General features: G+C 32.2%; 1 protein-coding gene across 1 annotated transcript in view; it reads left to right on the forward strand.

Moving 5' to 3' along the window:
* Positions 1 to 20,112, forward strand: part of LOC118189676 (proto-oncogene tyrosine-protein kinase receptor Ret-like) — a 476,686-nt gene that overhangs the window by 439,031 nt on the left and 17,543 nt on the right. Inside the window, exons 19-20 of the mRNA XM_085806630.1 lie at positions 12,070 to 12,166; positions 19,791 to 19,890. Of these exons, the coding sequence (XP_085662756.1) occupies positions 12,070 to 12,166; positions 19,791 to 19,890 (197 nt within the window). The remainder of the gene's footprint in view (positions 1 to 12,069; positions 12,167 to 19,790; positions 19,891 to 20,112) is intronic.

Raw genomic sequence — 20,112 nt, forward strand, 5'->3', positions numbered from 1 at the left:
CACGACTCGCGACCAGGTTTGCAACGTCGTTACGACGTTGCCGTGCTACTTGAATTGTAACTAAATCCAATAGGATAATTATTCTCTTCTCTGAAAAGTTTTATTTCATTAATTCTGCCGATCTTAACAAACGGTCTTTAAATTCATTAAATTAAATTTTCACGTTATTTGTTATTACTTCAGATTTCTTCTTTTAAGGGTTTATAAATTATTTTCCTTTTAGTAAATTTATCTGAAAACATACGCTATGAATCGTTTTAAGGCAGTGAGACAGTTTAAAAATTCGCTGTAGTGTTTTTTTTAATTATTATTAAATAGGGAAATAGACATTAAACCAATCTGTTATGCATAATATTTTAGAAGAAATTTCTGGGATAAAATCGAAATGCAAAATATCCTTTAAATGTGCCAGTTAACTGTAAGGAGTTGTAATTTGTATGCCTCGATTTCTTATTCTTAGAAATGGCCGAAGGTGAGGTAAAATGAACAGCCACTTATGAAATTCCCAAAGTTTTAAACTTCATAGTTCTCGGCACAAATTTTCGTTTACTTAAAACTCGAAATTCTCATAGGACGCTGTTATAGTACGGTAAAAGCGTTAAGTAGCATAACCCAAATTTCGTTGCTAAGTAACGCCACGGCATTCCTACCCTTGTGAAAGACGGCAATTTAAAAAAAAAATCAGTTTAGTGCGATGAGTGGAGAGAAGACTCACAATGGAATAAAAACTGGTATGCTAATATAATGCAAAGCATGACTTGGTATCTTAGGCCTAGTCCTAGGTAATATAGCCAGATTTAATTTCCAAAATGTCCGTAATAATTTCTAAGGAAAGCCATTAGAAAGGCGGAGAGAAATAAATAAGTAAAACAGTAAATAGCTAATATTTAAAATTAATTAAAAAGACAAAAATATATTAAAAACTATAAATTATGATTAATTAATAATACGTTAGATAAGTAATATACCATGTGCATTCTAAAACTAGAACAAAATAAAAAATACATATGGGAGGTGTAAACATTATTGATAGGGTCCCTTTAATGATGGTGCAAATATAGGCGATAGTACAAATATTATAATAGTGCAATAATATTATTGATATGTTTGCAATAATGATTGTGCAATCATTATTGATTGCACATCGAGGATAAAAAAGGTTTGAATTGTATTTTTCGTCGTCAAATTAAATTGATTCCATAATTTGACTTCTAATTAATTAAAAACTTACTTAACTGTTGGACGGAACTTACAAATATTCTTTTTTCCAAAGAGGCAGCATTTCAAAATGGAGAATTACTGTATTTGCCGGTGTATATGACGCATTTAGACGCACTTTTTTTCTTTGAAAATAGGTTTGAAAAAAGGGGTGCGTCTTATACGCCGATACTGCATCTATACTTCGATACTCAGTTTTTGATTACAATCATTTCTAGAAATTTCCTCTATTCGGAGTTATGCGATTTTTTTCTTGTTCTCATGCGGAGTGTGGGGATATACAGTTACGTAGAGTTCAGTGAATGCGCATGCGCTGTCATCGACGATTACAACTGGGTTCGTTTAAACTTTCCAATTTTCGTGAACGACTTTTAAGAGTGTGAAATTTCAAGTGATCTTCATTTAGCTCTGGAGATGAGTGTCTGGGTTTTGACGAAGAAGATTATAAGGTGCACTTTCGCAGATAGATTGGGTATTTTCAAAAATATTACTACGCCGGTGTCCGCCGATAACATCGCGGCAAAAACATCGCGGACGAAAACGTTGCGGAGAAAACAAGGCAAGGCGAAAACGTCGTGCTACAAAACATCGTCGTCGAAAATAAAGCGGTTCAAAAACTTCGCAGTTTAAAAACATGGTCGTCGAAAATATAGTGGTAAAAAATAAAGAATCTACGAATCATCGCATGACGATAACATCGCAGACATGCTTTTTTCAGGCTTGACTGTAAATGGATATTCCCATAATGATTTGTGAGCGCAAGATAATTTTTACTTTCATATTTTTTATTAGCTAATAAACTTTGCTGAGAAAATAAGAAGGAAACTTAAGCATAGAAAATTAATGCAAGTTTTAAAACTTAATAGAATTTTAAACCGACATAATTAACTAACAAAGACCATTAATAAATCATTTTTTATAAAGTTTTTACTGGTAATTTTTCATAAAAAGTATAATCTATTAAGTTGCATTTGATTTTCTATGCTTAAGTTTCCTTCTTACTTTTTCAGCAAAAATTTATTAGTTAATAAAAAAATGTGAAAGTAAAAATTATCCTTGTTTACATAAACCATTATGGGAATATCCATTTACAGTTATTAAAGCCTGAAAAAAGCATGTGTGCGATGTTATCATCATGCGATGATTTGTAGATACTTTACTTTTACCACTATATTTTCGACGGCGATGTTTTTAAACTGCGAAGTTTTTGAACCGCTTTATTTTCGACGACGATGTTTTGTACCACGATGTTTTCTTCCACGATGTTTTTTGTGTGTGTGTGATTATGGCAAAGCCTCGAGGGCTATCTGCCTAAGGGAAGGGATGCCTTCGTGGAGGGCTTTCTAAGGGAAACTGGCTCGTATACACGTTACACATGGGAGAAAACCACGAAAACGCCCATGCAGCCAGCCCGTTCGCGGGATTCGAACCTCGGACCGAACTTCCAGTGTTCAGCGACTTTACCGCTCGGCCGCTGGTGGGCCTACGATGTTTTGTAGTACGACGTTTTCGCCTTGCGATGTTTTCTCCGCGACGTTTTCGTCCGCGATGTTTTCGGCTATAACCTATACGCCGGCAAATACGGTATTTCCTCGGATATTCAAGTTTTCCCATGCATTTTACTCTTTTGATAGAAAGTGGGACATCCATTTAGTAGTTAGTAAAATTATCAGTTTTACTAATTCTTAAACTATATATTGCATTATTAATAGAATTTTCGGCTTCTATTGCCATTCAGTTGTAAACAAAGTACTACATGTCGTCTTACTTAGGGATTCGGTGCGCTCCGTTTGGAATAACGATTTCGTTCAAAAACTGAGAAGCCGAAGTCTCTAGCTGGACTTTAGTCCTGACTGTAACTGGTATACTATAGGAATACTTTCTCTTTTCATATACTTAAAAATTCCAGTTTTCCCGAATTCACGCAAATTAATTACTCGGTTCCTCATTCTAAAAAACTAAAATGTGGATTCTTGTTAAAAGGAATTTTAAATTTTTAATTGATTTAAATAATATAAACTGATATCTAATAGTATGTTTTAGGTAACTAGTTTTATTATTTTATTGATTTTAGTGACAAAAATAAAATTAATTTACTTTTAATGCAGAATATTTTTTTGCTTACAATATAAAGGAAATTAATACTTCGTGCTTTGTTTTAGTATATAAACAAGAACATCCAATTGCACTATTTAATTGATACCTTAACTAAAAGGTAATGGACTATAATTCGTCAACACCAGAATTTGACAACTGGGTCCCCTAATAGCTAGTCACTCTTTAAAAGGGGGATATATTAGGTATTTCCTCCCACCATCCAGCATGCTTTGTTGTAAAGGTAGCACAGTCGGAGCTTATACCAGAGGTTCGAATCCCGCCGAAAGCATTGCAGATTTTTCCCGTCTCCTGCTTCAAAATAACCTAACGACTCTACAGTTTAAAGCATTAGCACGCAGGATTCACAGAATAAATTCAATCTAAAAAACAGTTTGTTTACATTTTATGAAATCAACGAATCGATCTCCTTTCACACAGTTAAAATCTCTAAGGCATATTGTTATATTAGCATTGCAGAAAATACATTTAGTTTTAAAAGCCACTTATTTTATGTTAATTTGATTTTCTGTCCTTCTCGTTTCCCATTTTTCCGCCAGAATGTAAATATCTAGCTCGCGTGTATTCAAATGATGTAGAAAGGGGTTAGTATTTAAATGAAAGTTTTAGACAGTAGAATTAGTGTGTTTTCCCTGTTGAAGGTCAAGTTCCTAATTTGATTGTTTCAAGAGTAGTATTTTGTTGCATTCCATAATTCTTGCCATTAGGCTTGTCACGCCGATTTTATGTCAGAGCCAATTTGCTCGTTACTCTATTTGTGTAGCTGTTAGGCTAACTTACATTTACGAAATCGAATCGAAGTCGAATTCCTTACTTTTGATTTAAGCCATAAATTCTGGCTTCTGTAAGCACTTATGGTGGCTTCTGTTAAACTTTCATTTGAGTTTAAAAAAAAGGGTCTTTTATAGGCTTTCTCAGTCTCTGTGGTACTTTACAAGACACAGTCTTCAGAAATCTGTACATTTGGTGCTACCAAAGAACACGAGAATTAATGGCACGTAAATTCTCAATCTGTACACTCCCTAGAGTTAACTGAATGTAAAATCGCGCTGAGTTATCCGCGATAAATCATTCAACAATTTTAATCTTGAAACAGTAACGCTATCGATTTTCAGAGTAGACGTCATTGATTTAGCGCATCAAGAGTATAAGTTGCAGCCTTTATCGTGATTACAGAGATTGATATTTCAAGTGGGAAAATGTTAAAACATTTTAATAAGGATTCTCGTTATTTGACTTCTGTTCCTGAGCTACATAGGATATTAAAATAAACCCAAAATTGATCCCTATTAGTAATTACAAAATCTTCGAAGTGGAAGTGATAAGAGTTGATGGATAAGAAGGTGGTAAATTACCATAATTTTCCAGTCATTCACAGGGTAATTAAAGATTAGCTGAAGCACACCCACACAATTAATCTGGTATTTAAACTTCACCGAAGAACCCTTTAAAACGGAAGCTAAAGAAATTGAATACCTTAATTAATAGAAGGAAAGTGAAGATACGTTATGTAGTTGCTGAAATAAAGAAAAAAATCTTCCAAACGCTATTTTAAATAAAAGGAACACTGAATATAAATCTAATTAAAATCTTAACAATGCATGATATTCCTAACGATGACGTTACGGAGAACAAAATAGTGATCTCACTTTCTAATAAGTTATCTGCAGGGGAGGAATAGATGGTTGGGTAGAATTTCGGTATTCTATAATTCTAAAAACAGCTTCTTTTAGCCGGTCTAAAAGGAAAACTTTGTTTGCACACACTTGTTATTTAATTATGCAAGCAACATTTGACAGATCGTTTTAAAGTTTTGTATGTTGATAACGTATGGATTGGATTATGACATGGGTTAATGAGTAAGTCTAACTTTAGCACCATACTAGACACTAGACAGTTTGGATAACTTCAAATATCGATGAATGTTTGATTATATAATGAATTTCACATCTGTTTATTATTCATTACTCTGCAAGGGTGACAACGAGTAACAGCAAATCAAAATATTGTGAAAGCTTGTCAGTGTAGACGGAAATAGGCTATAAGTGTTTCTTTATAACACAATTTGAAGAAATCTGACAACAGTTGGGAAACAAAAATAATGCTCTGATATTAAATTACCGGTGAATGATAATCGAAGGAATATGGACGCATTTTAAGGTAAACCAAAGGAAATTACGTCCCGCTGCACAGTTGTGTGCATCTCGTTAACAATAATAATATTTCTTTAACAATATTTTACTTTTCTCTCTTTTGATGCTTCACTGAGTAAAACAAACTTAAAATTATTAAAAAAAGAAAGAAAGAAAAAAAGAAATCTGAAAGACAGTATTACTCCCGAGCGGGCGTTTTGCTTTCTCTATAGACACATACAAGCTTCGAGAGCAATTGGGCTAACACAACTTTAGACTAAAAATGTTTAGAAACAGCATATCTTCAGAATTTTCGACAGTATTGCGCGCTGGAGATAAAAATGTTTTTCCTGTACACTGTTGCAAATGCTCACTTTGAAAGCGTTGAGTTCGATAATGAAAAATTCTTTAATGTTTTAGAAAATATGAAATATACAGTAAAACAAATTCCGAATCCGGGCTTCCAGACGTTGATTTTGGGGTGGCGGACTACATTATTCAAAATTTCATTAATCTAGGCATCGTTCTTTTTCCACAAAGACAGAAACATGCATGAAGATACTTTCATGCAATACGAATGCTTTTATACAGGTTCTTCATTATTTGATTTCTTTAGGTGCAATATGGGGCGATATTTAGTGGCAACAATTGGAAAAATGATACATCGCACTTAAGTGATTCAGCACAAAATGTCGTTTAAAAATAATAGCTCTTCTAGGCTAAAATTCCTTTGGGATAATCTGAAAGCTTTCAGATTTTATATTAAGCCGAAAGCGGCGTTTTTCCATTTATACGTACATTTATACACAAACCCCGGGGGTCGACGTAGAGAACTCTGCGAAGGTACTGGCTAGGATCTGTACCTAAGCAGTCTCGGCTACGGTGGTATAAAATTTATGAACTTGGTGGTTCTGAAGGCTCTGGGAAAGGTCACCTATTGACCGGCCTCGGATTCTGGCATGTCCTGAGCGGTTGAATCCGTAGCCGGGGGGGGGTTTCCCCCTGGTTTGCAGGGCAACGGCCCTCTGCGACGGGCTCGCCCATGCGACTGGTAGGAGCAATTGACGACCACTGCTGCCTGGTTTCGTATCCAGGTGGTGCGCTGCTCCGCTGGAAGGGTAATAGTAGGATGCTGAACCTCCACAAAGTGCCCAAAAGGCGAGTGGACCTGTAATGTGCTTAGTTCACGGGGCAGGGCAGCCAAGATTTATCTTATACAAACATTCACGTTTCGAGAGCATTTCAACTAATGTTCTTTGGGCTAAAAATATATAAAAAACAGCATACATTTACAATTTTTGGTAAAATTTGGTGGAAAAAATTTGGAAAGTGATATAACCCTTTTAGTGATTCAAAGGAAAATACCGTTTCCAGACTAATAGCTCTTCTAGGCTCTCGTCCCTTTGGACTGAAAATTTTAAAATTATTTAGCTTGTAAACTATTTTGAATCCTGTTCAAATCAAGATAAAATTTCGTAGATGGTAGATTACCCTTCATGAGCAAATACGTCACAAAACATTTTGACGATTTTCGAAGAACTGCAGCAAGTTTATCTATAGTTCCTGATATATTTCTCAATAAAAATTATAGATCACCGAGTAAGCTATAACTTGAAATTACAGAGGTCTCGGTGTGATAATATGATTGAAGAAAATTGCAAAGTCGTGAAAAAATCTCCAAACTTTACAGCAGCCTTGATTCAGATAAGCTCAAGGAATGACATCGACATTTTTGTATCAACCTACATATTAGAGCAAACGTTTTGTAACATGAATCTTTAACTTTTTTACAGTAAAGAATTACCGATGATCAAGCAGTTTTAAGAATCTTCACTACAAATATAAAGCATGGGATTAAACAAAAATGTAAAAGATGTAAAATAGCATCAAGCGTCTCATTAAACTGTTGGTTGTTAGACATTTAATTATTTTTATGTTAGAGCTGACGTTTACTTATAATAACAATTAATGTCTGAAAAAAGTACTTTACTTATGGACTGTCCTTTTTTTAAACTCTTGATTTAGCCCTTTGATGGAAAAGTTAGCACAAGATTGTTCTAAAAATATTTTGATTTTATTTGTAGTTATAACTTTTTTTGTAAATATAGCAGGCTTAAGAAAGTTGCAGAAATTGATTATCATTTTTAATTATTAGGATTATTCAATTATATTTCCTGCTTTTTAGAGTCTGCTATATTTACATCGTTTCTGTACATCTAGAGAAAGATGGCTTAGAATTAGCTTGTAAAATTCCAAAAAAGAGAAAGAGCAAGTTGTCGTTAAATTGATTCTCGGGGTATCTAACGTCTTAATGAAAGTTAATCCGTTGTCTAGACAAATAGAATTAGAAAGCAAAGATATTTACTCATGGAGAAAAGGCATATGAAAGTCGCTAGGCTGTGATTACTGGCATCAGTTACGTGTTTTATAGAAGTAAAATATAACTACATTGAGCAACTTATATATTGTAAGCAAGAGTGATATGTGAAGATAAAATTTTAAATTTAAGTGATTTCTCAGTTTTTGAGTTTAATAATATAGCACTGGTTTTTATAGTCGACAATAATAATAAGCAAGTTTTTGTCTTATCACAATAATACTATGCACTGTTTTAAAGTAAGTTATATATGAAAGAATTTAACTATATTTTAAGTTATTATATTTTAAAATAGTATATCTTTAAAAAGGAATATTTCGTCAGGTTACTTTATTTTGTGCTATTTTTATTTTTATTCATTTATTTCCTTTTTTATTAAAAATAAGTTGTTAAAAAACGAGATTTTTTCCTTCTCATATATTGCTGTTAACCACTGACCGAGAAAAAAGATTGCTTATTTCCATAAGTGCTTTTAGTTGTAACGGTAAAAGCCAAAAGCTGTTAAATGTTGTCGTTCACTATCCATTAAGTTACTGAATGAAGTTGTATGAGGAAGCTGAGCATTACCCTGCCTATTCGGAGTAGTTCTAATGCAGTAAATTGAAATTTTATCAAAGTTTAGGGTAAGTTATTTAAGTAGAGCACATTCGAAAATATTCGAAACTGATTCAGGTTAATACATATAACGTTATGATTTAAATTTAACGTAATACTATGTCAACATTTTCTCAATATCAACAAAAGAATTAATGTGGCAGTCAATTATCCTAACCTGAAGCAAAAAAGTTGCCAATAGCAGCTATTTATTTAAAATGCTGACATTAATGAAAATATTTTCGACATACAATGACGTCACATGCAATCGCGTCCTTTCTTCAACGTCAGAATATTGCCTTATATAATAATAAATATATAATTAATGTTTGGCAATGCAATTTTTATTTCATATTTCTTAAAACATACAAATTTTATATTAACAAACTACGATTTGAAAGCGAGCAGTCGCAACACTTTTCGAAACAAAGCAAATATTTATCTCCAGCGTATGATACTCTGAAAAATGGGTGCCACTCTGAAAAATGAGTTCGAAAATTAGCATTTTCAGAATTTTTAATTAATATATCCGCTCATTAGTCGTACGAAGATGAGAATTGTCGAAATTGCTTCCTATGAATTCTCGAATGTCACCCCCCCCATTAGTGAGGCGATAATGCCACAAACAAAAAAACCGGCAGAGGCACACAGGTTTTAATTGTATAGATTATGTGCTTTATATTATTAAAATCTATTATCAAGTATATTTCTGTTATAAAGAAATAAAATAAATTCAAACAAAAAATAATAATAGAAGCATAATATGCCAATTTTCCCCGCGTCGTCAGTCACTTGCACAAATGTATTTTCAGAACGGAAAAAAATACACCAGTCCCGAACAGGAAAAGGTTTAATAAGCATCAAAATAAATATTTTGATGCTTTTCCTTCGCTACAAATACATTTTCTGTAATGCATTATACTAAGTGAATTTTTTGCCTCGCGAATTTTATAATGAGTTAGTAATTTCAAACATGTAATTAAAATGAAACAGCCTATGTAAGGAAATTAATAAAAAAGAATTTCTTAAGAATATGTAAAATAAAATAAATAATTTAAAAAAAAAAATGAAAAGTTTCAGGTTTTAAATTACGTCCAAAGGGACATTTTTTAACGATTTGTGTGTTTTTTATATATTTTTAAATGCTCGAAAAGTATACACCTTCCAAAAAGTATACCAGATAGTATAAACCTTTCTCAAATGTTATTTTGTTCCCTAGCAGGCTTCTTTTAATCAGTAGCGTTTCGCCATTTTGAAAATAATTTTTCTTGCATAACATTAGATTCAAATAGTAGTTTTAAGTAAGATACTAATTTGAAGAATTTTAAAATATTGCAGGAGGTCGAGAATCTATCTCTTTCCTAAGTTTAAACTAAAATATTTTACACAGAAATTTAAAGATTACCTAAAAATTTTGTTAGACTTCTATGCTCCAGACTTGATAATATTAACCGATGGAAGAGCTGGATATTGATATTCGGCATTAAATGCGACGCCAAATAACTTCTCCATTCTTAAAAGAATTAGTAAAAGTAGTTTCAAGGAAATTTATAGTGCTATGAACATATATTTTGGTATTTAGGATTTGTTCAATAAAGCTTCAAGACTTTTTTTCAAGTCTGACAACTTTACTGCTTGATAAAAAGAGACCAGTGTCAGATTTTCTAAAAACTTATAGTTCCTCTTTAAACTAATTCTGTTTGTTAAAAACGAAGATCAGAAACAAGAACAGCATGTTATTGCCAATTAAGTATGCACAATCTCTTTTATTTATCTCGAATATTACGAATGTTTATTGCTCATTAGCGTACGAAATTTATTTAATCTCTACTTCTTAATAATATAGAAATTAATATTTTACACAATAAGTGTGATGGATAAAATAAATTTCTAGTATCTTAAATAAAAAAAGATTATAAAATTTCGAACTTTCGGTTTTTTACAAAACTGTCTGCATCTGAATTAAAATAGAACGATGAAGCTGAAGTTTTGTTAATGATTTTTTTTTCTTTTTTTACATTTTGTTAGATGGGAAATAATCGTCTGCAATATTTTAATATTTTTCTGATTATATTATATTACTCTCAAAAAAGGAGATTCAGAATCAAACACAGCATCTTTTACAACTGGAATTAATTTTAAATTGTTTTAATTTTCTTCAACAACAGAGATGTAGTTTCATAATTTGGCATCTTTCAATTTCCTTTGTGCCCGAAAGGTAAGATCGCTGAACACTGGTAGTTCGACTTTAAACGAAAATCCCAAGAATGAGCTACAGTAGAACTCCAATTATCCGAATCAATTGGGAACGGACCCCATTCGGATAATTGGATTTTTTCGAAGACAGGGTTTATGTATACTTTAATTAATTACTGTGTGTACAGTATGTTGAAAATGGGAGAAAAATCTATTTTTAAAGAAAAGTGGTGTTAATTAATTAAAATGAAAAAGCAACACTTTTACGCGCATGTACTGTACAGTACTTAGAAGCGTACTTAGCGTACTGTACAGTACTTAGAAGTCACTGCTTGCTGAACATCTCGGTCAAAGTAAGCTGTTTGACTGTCTTCATCCGTTTTCGGGCAGCCAAGTCGGGCGTCCGCTTAACAATGAAAAGTAGTATGTGGCCACACTTAATTTTGTTCTTAAATTCTGAAAGCGATTCGGATAGTCGGAGTTCGGATAACGGGAGTTGTACTATAGTTGCATGCAAGTTTTCATGGCTTTCCTAGAGAGCCAGTTTCCCTTAAGAAGTCCTCCTTAACAGTATCCGTTCCCTTACGCAAATAGCCCTTGAGTCTTTGCCGTAGTCCAATCCAATCGAAACTCAACCGACTATCCTTAAAGAATTTCTTTTCCTGTTATTCATTTTCAATATATGGAAATACGGATTCAAATAATAAATTCTTGCTTCAATAATTCTTGGAAAATTAAAAAATTATTTTCTGTAAAAATGCGCACTGCTAAGGCAAAATACTTCCGTGGTTGAATTCTTCTCATAAACCAAATTGTTTTATACACTGATTTGCACACTGATTGTACATTGACTTTGGTTTATTTGGTTCTTAAGAAATCAAATTCAGAAAAATCAATTTGTTTAGATTTTTGTAGTAAACGTTTCTTTGTGGAATTAGGCTGCAATGTGCGGGTCTTAGATCGCAAATGTTTCATTCATTTTTTTGGGATTTTTGTTAGTCTTATAGATGCACATCAAAGCAGAATTTAATTCCGGGCAACTTGTATCCTTTTCAAACTTTTAATGTCGGAATTCATATGTTACTGCACTTATGTAATTTTTCGAAATGAAATAATTACCTCAGTTGTATTTTTTTGTTTTAATTAAAATTTATTATATTATAGTTTGTACGCGTTTCAAAGTAATAATCTATTACTGCAATATACAATAACCCGCAACTTTTCTGTATATGTATTTTAATTATTATAGATATTATAATAGTCTTTTATATTTGGTAATATATATAGATTAAATGTAAAGTATATTTAAATAAATTTTTTAAATGTTACAGATGCGTTCAACAGAATAACAACAGAATAAAAAACTAAGTAATATGCAATAGAATGTAGAACTGTTAATAAAGGGAAATATTTTAATCACATATTTTTTATATATAGGGGCAACACCTTACCCAGGAGTAACGCCTCAAAGACTTTACAATCTTTTGAAAGCAGGATATAGGATGAGTAAACCGGACTCTTGTTCTGACGAAGTGTAAGTATGCATTTGCAAATGACTAATTTTTAAAAGACTTTCCTTTGGTGTAGTCCATACAAATTATAGATAGTCTAAATTAAATACTTCCCGAGAAAACATTAATGTTGACAAATTTTATTTTATTGATTTTCTACATATGCATAGTTTTTAATTTTCCACGTATATATAACTATGTTTTAAAAATGTTAATTGTTTGCCAGTTCGCTTTCAGAAGAGATCCACATAACACTTTTATGAGCAATCAAAGGAAATTCGTACAAAATGCTCACTTTAACACAAAAAAATAAATAAATAAATAAATAAATAAATAAAATAATAATGTAAAAAGTAAAATATATTACACTCAAACGGGAGCTTGATATAGACACGATTCGAGAGCATTCGGGTTAACCCCGTTTTGGGCTAAAAATATTTAAAAACGGCATATTTTTAGAATTTCTGATAGACAGTCTTGCGCGCTGGAGATAATATTTTATTCCCTACAGTGTTGCCACTTCTTCCTTTGAAGTTATTGAGATTTTTAATCAAAAATTCGTTAAAGGTTTACAAAATATAAAATAGATAATAAACCAAATTCGGGTTTCCAGATGCTCATGTTCGGGTGGAGGACTATTTTATTCAACATTTTATGACTCTAGGTACCATTGTTTTTTTAGAATGCGAGAAATATACATACATTCATGCAGATTTTTCATTATTTAGTTTCTTTAAATATAATACAGGACGGTAATACTTGGTGGCAACAATTTGGAAAGGGATACATCGCGTTTAAGTAATTCAGCGCAAAATGCCGTTTCAAGAGTAATATCCCTTCTAGGCTAACGCCCCTTTTGGTTAATAAATAAAAAAAAAGAAAAACAAAACAAAAGATAGCATTCAACATTTGTTTGATGTAATGATTGCCGTAATCTATGTTTTTAATTGTGAAAATGCGCACAGGTTTAGAGCAGCTTTGCGAAACATTTCAATAGCATTATAATGAACATGATATTTAAAAAAAAATATTTAAAGAAAAATATGTTATTTGAAAAAGGAGTCATTCTAAACAGGCGAGTCCACTATATTACCCATAGCAGTCTTATCAGCCATAATAGACAGCAGAATGTAGCTTTAAAGCAGTAAAATGTAGAACAATAATTAGTAAACTTAGTAAAATGACCTAAAGAAAAATAAATTAGTAAAATGACTTTAAGAATACAAACGACGATAACATTTAGAAGATGATCTTCCTACTCTCATTTCTAAGTTTTAGTTTCTATTTCTTCCATTGATTAATTTCTACCACTTCAGTTTAACGCATCCCCGCCGATGCAGCTGCCTCTGAAACTGAAATCACACAAGGTAACAGTTTCCACCAGCATCTCGTCGGGGTTTATCTGAGCTAACGGATACAACTGACTTGGCCGACCCGTCTTCAAAACCAGTTTTTCCTTATACCGCAGTTGAAAAATCCTAACCATACGCATAGCAGAGCTAGTCTACACATGGTACTGACTGCGTTAGCTCAGATAAACCCCAGTCTGAACGGCCCTTAACTGGATTACAAAGTTATATCAAGAGTTTCCGAATAGCCCTGTTGACAAAAATGTACATTACTCACCGAGTTTAAAGATCGATTCCTTGGAATCAATCACCTAGCCCAGGTCATACACCGACTTCTCTGTCCTTCTTCACACGGCTTCAAAGTTATTTAGTACTAGAAAGCCCGGCGGTCATACGAAATGACAGCTGTTCTAGATATTATAAATTGTAATTAAAATGATTGGTGCAAAGATGTCTGCTAATTCAAACTGAATTACTCGGGGCAGGCTGCAAGGTCGCCTCTTTGCTTACTGCACCACGGGGTTTCCCCCTTCTACTTGCTTAATTGTTTAAAGTAGAGTGCAATGAAAGAAATCACTGGCGGTACATTTCTTAAGAACCACCGCTAGCTCAATAAATAAAGGTGATTTAAATAATTAAATGTTAATTCACATGTCAAAGATCACTTTGTACACATTTCTTGTGTAGATCTTTCCATCATTTTGAAGCTCGCCTTGCAGAGGACCATCCATTATTTTTAATTTTACGCCCGTTCTTTCACGAACTCTTGAACAGGCAACATAAAGTTGACCGTGTCCAAATGCAAGCTCAGGTAAAAAAATGCCAACACGTTGAAGCGTTTAGCCCTGAGACTTAAATCATAGCAAAGGCAAGTTTTACAAGAAATTGTCTATGTCTCAATTGAAACTGCACCCCTGTGCCGTGGCAACTTCATCCCATTGGTTAGTGCAGTTACGCAAGCAACCAACAAACAGACACTTAAACCGCACATAATAAAGATATTTATTTATTTTATTTGTTTTTTCATTGTTGCCGGTTGCATATTTCCGAATTCTATTATATATAGATGTCAAATGTTGTCAGACCGGAAAAAAACCATCAATTATCGCCAAAGGTCGGTTTGTGCCCATATTTTTTAAATTCAAACATTGGTCCATTCAGAATTTTCAGATCTACAAATATATTCGAATTCAGTTCTACAAAGTATACTCACTATTAACCACTTTTGAACAAAACAAGTGGCGACAAATTCGATTCACAATAAACGCATTACGTGTAAAATGACTATATAAATTAATTAATGAAGCAAATCAATACGTGAAACTATAAAAATGCATGAAATCCTAAATTCAATCAAATAAACCCAAATATTTACAAAACATTAGAACAGAAAATTATTTCAAATGATTGCAATAGCCGTTGCTTTATATGGTTACTGAAACGATTGTTTAAAATTCAGGGTTCGTATTTTAAAACTTAATCAAATATGAAGCTTTGTTACATGGCGAACGTTTAGTCATGTAGCATCTTTTATTACAATAAAAATCCTTTTAGTTACTTTGGTTTTTAGCAAGGAAATCTTTTAGCTCTGATTCTTAAAATATCCAATCCGCAAATTTGAAAGGAAGGAACTGCGCTTTTTAAAGTATTTTAAATGATAACGTTCAAGAGCCATAATCCGAATGAAATGTGACAAATAAATGGTAAAGGATTATCTACGATGTCAGCAATAATTTATGCTACTATTCTAACTGTTTTCAATTATTTCAAACTAGGGGAAGTACCCGATGCCAGTTACGTTAGGTTGAGTTATACGAATTTTCAAATGATGTCATGAGTATTACTTTATTCAGGACATCATTTGAAAATCCGTATGATAGCGTATTACACGTTATAAGGAATATGATTCGTCATTGTAATGCATAAAAAATGTCAAAGAAACAAAGTAATATTCAATGCATGTACCACAACTGACTACATAATAACAGAATCATATGGTATATGTACCCATATGACATATGGAATTCCCATTGTCAATATATACTTATATGACATATGGGTATATATTGACAATGGTATATATACCCATATGATATATGGAATCCTATGTTATATATACCCATATGATATATGGAATTGCCACTGTCATTTATGTAAATAAAAACAAATAAATCATTATTTTGAGCAAAATGAAATATTTTGAGCAATATGGAACTCACATAAAAATTGCGATAGAAAAATAAATTAACTCTCTCTCTTATCATATCAGCAAGAATGGTACGCAGCCATTGTTGCTGATATATCACTGTTGCTGATATCAGCAGTGTTGCCACTCAGAAAAATGAGGCCGAAAATTAGCGTTTTTATTAATATCTCCGATTTTAGCTAATTTTTTTGTAAAAACGTAGACGTCTACTTTTCCAGGACCCAGAAAAATAATTATAGAAAGTTTGGTGACGATAGCTATAGTAGTGACTGAATTATTAGCGCTTCTTTATATATAGAGAGAGAGATAGATAGAGGACGAAGATTTAATAATTTCAAATATAGATGCAACTAATATTAAGTATTTCACGAACAGACACATTTAAACATGGGTTAATACTCAATTATTTTGATTCGGCAACTCAAAACGATTGAAAGGCAAGAAGGTTAATGAAATAATATTCTTTATTTTGCAATATCACCTTACGTATCAAAAGAGATGGATTTGTAAATAAAATAAATAAATAAATAAAATTTTAAAGAATTTTTTTAATATTTGCTAATTATAAAAATTCCCTTTGCCATTAAAAAAAAAATTTGAAATTCAAAAGGGTTATTTAATTTAATTGTTTAATTTTCAAACATTTCCAACACTTATGCGCGCAATTAGATATATACGTTTCTAACCTCAAAACTGCAGCAAGGGAAAATTTTTAAATCTCATGTTGTACAGTAATTTGACTTTAATGATAGACATATGTTTTATTTAATTCTGTTTAACATAATAAGAAAGAGTTTCCTTTAAAAAAAACTGAGGTGTCTTCAGGGAAATTAAATACTCTAACTTAGTCGTAACATGTCATAAATAACCGTTACGGTGTCATAAAGGGATCATTATGATTGTTATCTTTAAGAAGTTTACGAAGCTTCCAATAAGAATTTTTGTAACAATTATAATTAATTTTAAACTTCTTGCAAGAAACTAAAAAAACTCTCAATTTACTACAGCAAGTGTTCCATTTCCCCAATTTGGATGTCGAGAGTACGGCTCATTCTAAGTCTTCATAATGTTTAAGGTTTTCATTTGTTCTCGGAGATGTTATTTTTAGTTTTCACTTGAATTTCAGATATAGTAGTACACGCTTAGCTTGAATTCAATGAAAATGTTTTGGATAACTGATAAACATATTAGCAGGCATTAAATATACATCAAACAATTAGGTCTGTTAATAGATTTGCTGTGATACAACCAAATTAATCAATGATGCAATTAAAGACTGATATTTGTCCACACTTTTATCCATTTCGGCAACAATTCATGATTTTCGCAGTATTTCGAATTATTTTTGCTGAGAGTTTTCTTAATGCGTGCCATCGAAATTTCCTTTTTAGTTGGAATTATCAAATCATCGACACATACGTTGCAGCTGAAACATAAAAATTTCTTCCTTAGTATCTATCTTCATTCGTTTTAAGCTGTTTATTCACCCATGAGATGTGTCTTCACTGCTTAGGTTATGCGAGGAGTGTGCGTATAGATTTACAATGAACTACAGGCGAAACTCCAGGCTCATCCACAGCTCCACCATAACGGACAAACACATTATGTGTATATGTCTCACAGACACAAATCATAAATTATGAGTTCACACTAAAACAGGAGATTCTCTGATCATTTATAAGTATCTATTTAATCAGTTCCATACTTTTTCAAATAACCCCTGGCGACGAGTCTAGCCTTTGAATCGATTAACAATACCATTTGCTTTTCGGATTATTCGGAACACCCATTATTTGTAGTCATTGGCTTTTCGATTTTCTGGTACTTTGCTTCATTCCAGGTAATGTTTTGGATTAATGATTATTAATTATTCACCATTCCTTTCATTTATTATTCAACTTACGGGTCTGTTTTCCACTTTATCGCATTGAGTTTTGATAAAGTTTCTTCTGCAGGTTTGGGGTCTGCAATAACTTCTTAATTTGCCAAACAAAACCCGTTTTGTTGATAAACGTTTCTTAGCAGACTTTTTTTATCATTTAATTTTTTTGTAAATTATTTTCAAACATGAATTCATGTTTTCCTGCGAAACTGTCTTATATGTGATTATATGTTCTATTCCAGCAGGCACTGTAATTACCATGAAAGGCAAACTCTAGTAGTTAGCAGTGTACGCCATTTCTGTATTTTGCAATATCGTCTATATAACAATACTTTCATATTCTCTGCAGTTTAAAGAGCTTAACTTATTTTCGCCACCTCCCTTTTAAGTTGATTATCTAGAGTTAAATTTAGTGGAAGAACATCCATTAAATATCAGTTCCTGAAAATAGATAAAATCAGTACATCTTACTGGAAAAACTGATCGGAAGGATAACCTTTTTCGGAGGAACTTTATAATGAATTTCATTGTCTTTTATTTTATATACAGATGTATACAGTGTTTTTATACGAATTATTCTTTAGCTGTCTACGATAATTTGGGACAAAGTTATTTTTTCCATTGACTCTGTAGTGCTATAAATACCATAAGACTTTCTTGCCTTTCTATTTATTATCTTGCTTAGAATTTAGAAAAAGGTTATTCAAAAATATCCGAAAGGAACGCTAAATACACTTTTAAATACAACAGAGAAAAATAAAAATATATTATTTTAATGCTAATTTGCTAAAACACGTAGTTATCGTTATTTTATTGCATCACAGTAATATGTTATTATAGTTGGTAAATCTTTCGTCATGAAATTTGCAAATTAGAATTATGTAGGTAGATTGCTAAAAATATCACCAAAACATTGTTACTATGCCAAAATTAGGATAATAAAAGAATTCATATTCCAAAAGGAAAATCGTGTATTTTTCATTTATTTATAAATGTCTGGCTTTTGGCTGTTAAGATATTAGCTGTCTTGCTTTCCACTATTTCTGGGTTAATGATTTCAAATATTAAGTGCAAAACATGTGTTTAAGAGTTCTTTGTCCATGGGTAGTCTGTAGTCATCAAAAATGCATTGAATATTTCTTGAATCTGACATAGTAAACTAAACGAATTTTAATTTATTCATTTTAAGTCAAAAGACGGAGTAATGCCACAGCTATGGCACGAGGAGAAACTGCGTATTATATCCAAAGTTTAAAACCAAGCTATTTGCCTGATAACCAGATATAGATCTATAATAAAGCTGATTCCCATGACCTCTCTGGGCAGATGGCAAAAAATTCGATCTATTTGCATTAGCCAGTTTTGCCGAGATTCGTCAGTTTATTTTGTGCTTTGGTATGATTTTATTGCATTAACTTCTTTTTTAAATACCATATGGTATGGTAATAATCCCCCCAAACAATGTCACAATGTTTCTAGTAAATAATAGAGAAAGAACATCGGTGTTTATATCGAAGGGAAAATCTTAGAAAAATTTCTTCTCTTCCTAAATGGGAATCGAACTTCCCTGGCACGCTCCTAACAAAAGCTTAGCCATCGATAGGTGCACTCTACTTTTATTGTTGCCACGTAATATCTTACTAATTAACAACAGCTGAACAGGAAATTTTAAGATGTGATGTGGCCTTTATTACAAAATCTTTGGAAACATCCTCATAATATCAACTGGAGAAGCTGTAACTTCAAAGATACCAGAAACAGACTGAGCTAGAATTCAACAAAGACATCCACTCAGGCGTTGCTGTGGAATGTAACCCTTTGATCGTATCATGGTGCCACCTGGATTCCAGTAAAGTCCAAGTAAATCTTCGAACTTACTGGAATCCAAGATTGTCTTAAAATTTAACAATAAAGAAATGTGTGGGTCCAGACCCATTTTATTGCACTGAAAAGTACTGAAAGCAGTTTTCCCGAGATAATCATTTGATTGACCTATACAAATTAATGGTTCAATAAAAGACAAAGACATGGCAATGGGGCTGGTATACATAACACATTTTTTTTCCCTCTGTAAAGTAATCAAGTCTGGAATCCAACTATTACATCAAAGAACTTATATAAAAGTTAAGCAAATACTGGAATACTATTTCAGCACGATTTACCACATGGCTTAGTGCTGGGTCTAAGAAAGGGTTATTTCTGTTTTCTAGATATCATCTAATGCGACAGTGTTGGAGGGATGTGCCACATGAAAGACCCTCTTTTAAGGAGCTAGTATTAAAACTGGACTTTCTCCTGCAAGATACTGTGGTAAATACAGATTTTATATTAAGTAATGTATTAAATTCAATAACGTTTATTTAATTCATGTTTTACATTTCTAATTTTGTACAGATTTATTTAATTGATAGTGTCGCACAAGGATTACTAATTTGATTTATGATCTTAAATTTGTGCTTCTTCTGAATTTTTTGACCTCTCAATGCGAATATTTCTAATAAATTATTCGTTTCATATATTTGAATACACTAA

Source organism: Stegodyphus dumicola, chromosome 1, assembly GCF_044657685.1.
Source record: "Stegodyphus dumicola isolate Sdum_Otavi_A_Nest chromosome 1, ASM4465768v1".
Lineage (NCBI taxonomy): Eukaryota > Metazoa > Arthropoda > Arachnida > Araneae > Eresidae > Stegodyphus > Stegodyphus dumicola.